Consider the following 3400-nt stretch of genomic DNA (forward strand, 5'->3'; position numbering starts at 1 on the left):
GCCCAGGCTAGAGTGCAGTGGCACGATCTCGGCTCACCACAACCTCCACCTCCCAAGTTTAAGCAATTCTCTTGCCTTAGCCTCCCAAGTAGCTGGGATTACAGTTGTCTGCCACCATGCCCGGCTACTAATTTTTGTGTTTTTAGTAGAGAGGAGGTTTCACCATGTTAGCCAGGCTGGTCTCGAACTCCTGACCTCAGGTGTTCCACCCACCTCAGCCTCCCAAAGTGCTAGGATTACAGGCGTGAGCCACCGTGTCCAGACTATTTGGCTATTTTTTAGTTCCATATAAATTTTAGGATTGTCTCCTCTGTGAAAAATTATGTTGTTATTTTGATAGGAATTGCACTGAATCTGTAGATTGCTTTGGGTAGTATGGTCATTTTCATTATATTGATTCTTCCAATCCATGAGCATGGGATGTATTTCCATTTGTTTGTGTCATCTATGATTTCTTTCAGCAGTGTTTTGTAGTTCTCTTTGTAGAGATCTTTCACCTTCCTGCTTAAGTATATTACTATGTTTAGGGTAGCTTTTTTTTTTTTTTTCCCCAGCTATTATAAAAGGGACTGAGTTCTTGATTTCAGTCTCAGCTTAGTCCTTATTGATGTATAGCAATGCTACTGGTTTGTAACCTGAGACTGTTGAATTAATTGGTCAAATCTAGGAATCTTTTGGAGGAGTCTTTAGGGTTTTCTAGGTATACAATCATATCATTGGCAGAGGTAGTTGGATCTCCTCTTTTCCCATTTGGATGCCCTTTATTTCTTTCTCTTTCACGACTGCTCTGGCTAGGACTTCCAGTACTATGCTGAATAGAGGTGGTGAGAGTGGGCATCCTTGTCTTGTTCCAGCTCTTAAGGGGAATGAATGCTTTCAACTCATCCCCATTCAGTATGATGTTGGCTGTGGGTTTGTCATATATCACTTTTATTATTTTGAGGCATGTTCCTTCTATGCCTAGTATATTGAGAATATATTTATTCTCAAAATATATTTATTCTCAAAAATATATAATAATTAAAAAAAAAATTATTATGGGCTGAGAGTGGTGGCTTGTGCCTGTAATCCCAGCACTTTGGGAGGCTGAGGCGGGTGGATCATTTAGCCCAGGAGTTCAAGACCAGTCTGGCAATATGGCAAAACCCCATCTCTACTAAAAATACAAAATTAGCTGGGCATGGTGGTGGGCCTGTAGTCCCAGCCACATGGGAGGCTGAGGTGGGAGAATGACTTGAGTCCAGGAGGCGGAGGCTGCAGTGAGCCACAACCTTGCCACTACACTCCAGCCTGGGTGAGAGAGACAGACCTTGTCTCAAAAAATAAATAATTACTATTATTATTTTCATATAAGGGAATCTCCAAAAGAAATTGTGTAATATCAGGCCAAGTATGGTGGCTCATGCCTGTAATCCCAGCACTTTGGGAAGTCAAGGCAGGTGGATCACCTGAGGTCAGGAGTTCGAGACCATCCTGACCAACATGGCGAAACCCCGTCTCCACTAAAAATATTTTAAAAATTATCCGGGTATGGTGGCCTGTGCCTGTAGTCCCAGCTACTTGGGAGGCTGAGGCAGGAGAATCACTTGAACCTGCAAGGTGGAGGCTGCAGTGAGCCGAGATCATGCCACTGCACTCCAGCCTGGGCAACAGAGCGAGCCCCTTCTCAGGAAAAAAAAAAAAAGAAAAAGGAAATCGTGTAATGTCGATGCAGAAGAGCAGTATAGCAGGCTGTGGACTCTCCATTTGAAACTTTCAATTTCCTTTTCTGTAAAATGAGGCTGATATCACCTGTTTCCGGGTGCAATGGAGATCACATGGTGAACTGTCAAGCATCTCAGCAATGTAATTTATGACCCGTCCTGCCTCCTGCTTTACTGGCTTCCCTTGAGTCTCTCCAGATCCCTGCTCTAATCTCAGTTTCCCCACTTCTTCCAGGACCGGTAGAGAACAAATGCCAAGAAGTCTTGTGCAAGTGTGACCAGGAGATTGCTAATTGCTTAGCTCAAACTGAGTACAACTTAAAGTACCTCTTCTACCCCCAGTTCCTATGTGAGTGGGACTCGCCCAAGTGTGACTGACTACCTTGACTTGAAATGCTCTTTCGCACAAGGAAATAAAGTGTCCTCTCAGTAATGAACAACAGCATTCAGTTATTTGTGGAAGGAAACCCAAACCCAAGTGATAAAGCCACAATCTTGTGTTTGCTTTCTCTCCCAATCCCGGAACTCAGGACTGGAGCCCATGTGGTTTACAGTTAAAGGCCAAAGTCCTGCACCTATTTTATAAAACTATGACTGTATTTATCACTGTGTTGGGTTTGGTTCCATTTTTGAGGTTCGCTCCATCTTTATGAAAAGGTGGTCTTTGTCTTCTAACCTGCTTGGATGGCTGGTAGTCAAATGTGAACCAACACCTACCGTGTGCCTGGCCATGTTTTATGTTCTAGGTTGCAGCAATCAACAAGACGGCCATACACCGCCCACCCGGTGAAGTTCAAGTCCAGTAGCTGTTAGCTTAAGAAAGAGTATTCCCTTATCCCACTACACCTTAAAATGTATTTCCTGTCCTGCAGTGGTAGCTCATTTCTGGAAGCCCAGCACAATGATTACAAAAGTGGTACATACTCATTGCTTTAAAAAAAAAATAAAAGTGCAGAGAAATATAGAGCAGACACAAAAATCATTCCAATTCCCACAATTCAGAATAATCTGTTAGGATCTATAGTTTTAAAAATGTAGTTCCAGGCCGGGCGCGGTGGCTCTCACCTGTAATCCCAGCACTTTGGGAGGCCGAGACAGGTGGATCACGAGGTCAGGAGTTCAAGACCAGCCTGACCAACATGGTGAAACCCCGTCTCTACTAAAAGTACACAAATTAGCCAGGCATGGTGGTGCATGTTTGTAATCCCAGCTACTCTGGAGGCTGAGGCAGGAGAATCACTTGAACCCGGGAGGCAGAGGTTGCAGTATGCTGAGATCATGCCATTGCACTTCAGCCTGGGCGACGGAACAAGAACTCCATCTCAAAAAAAAAAAAAAAAGTAGTTCAGATTATACTGTATGTTTATAAACTTTTCTCCATGTCATAAAAAATCTTTGGAAACTTCATTTAAAATGTCTGTGTTAGGGTTGGATGTGGTGGCTCATGCCTGTAATCCCAATATCCCAATACTTTGGGAGGCTAAGGAGGGAGGACTGCTTGAGGCCATGAGTTCAAGACCAGCCTGGGCAACATAGCAAGACTCTATCTGTATAAAAAAAAAAAAATTAGTAAGGCATGTTGGCATGCACCTGTAGTCCCAGCTACTTGGGAGGCCGAGGGAAGTAATGAGCCTAGGAGTTCAAGGCTGCAGTGAGCTATGATTACATCACTACACTCCGGTCTGGGCAACAGAACA

The 3400-nt window shown here is 43.8% G+C and overlaps 1 protein-coding gene across 1 annotated transcript in view; it reads left to right on the forward strand.

Moving 5' to 3' along the window:
* LOC105504638 overlaps positions 1-2081 on the forward strand; it is a 78384-nt gene extending 76303 nt beyond the window's left edge. The window contains exon 8 of the mRNA XM_011932145.1: positions 1921-2081. Coding sequence (XP_011787535.1) covers positions 1921-2081 — 161 coding nt within the window. The remainder of the gene's footprint in view (positions 1-1920) is intronic.
* Positions 2082-3400: the final 1319 nt, after the last annotated feature.

This window comes from Colobus angolensis, unplaced genomic scaffold (genome assembly GCF_000951035.1).
Source record: "Colobus angolensis palliatus isolate OR3802 unplaced genomic scaffold, Cang.pa_1.0 Scaffold93, whole genome shotgun sequence".
Taxonomy (NCBI): domain Eukaryota; kingdom Metazoa; phylum Chordata; class Mammalia; order Primates; family Cercopithecidae; genus Colobus; species Colobus angolensis.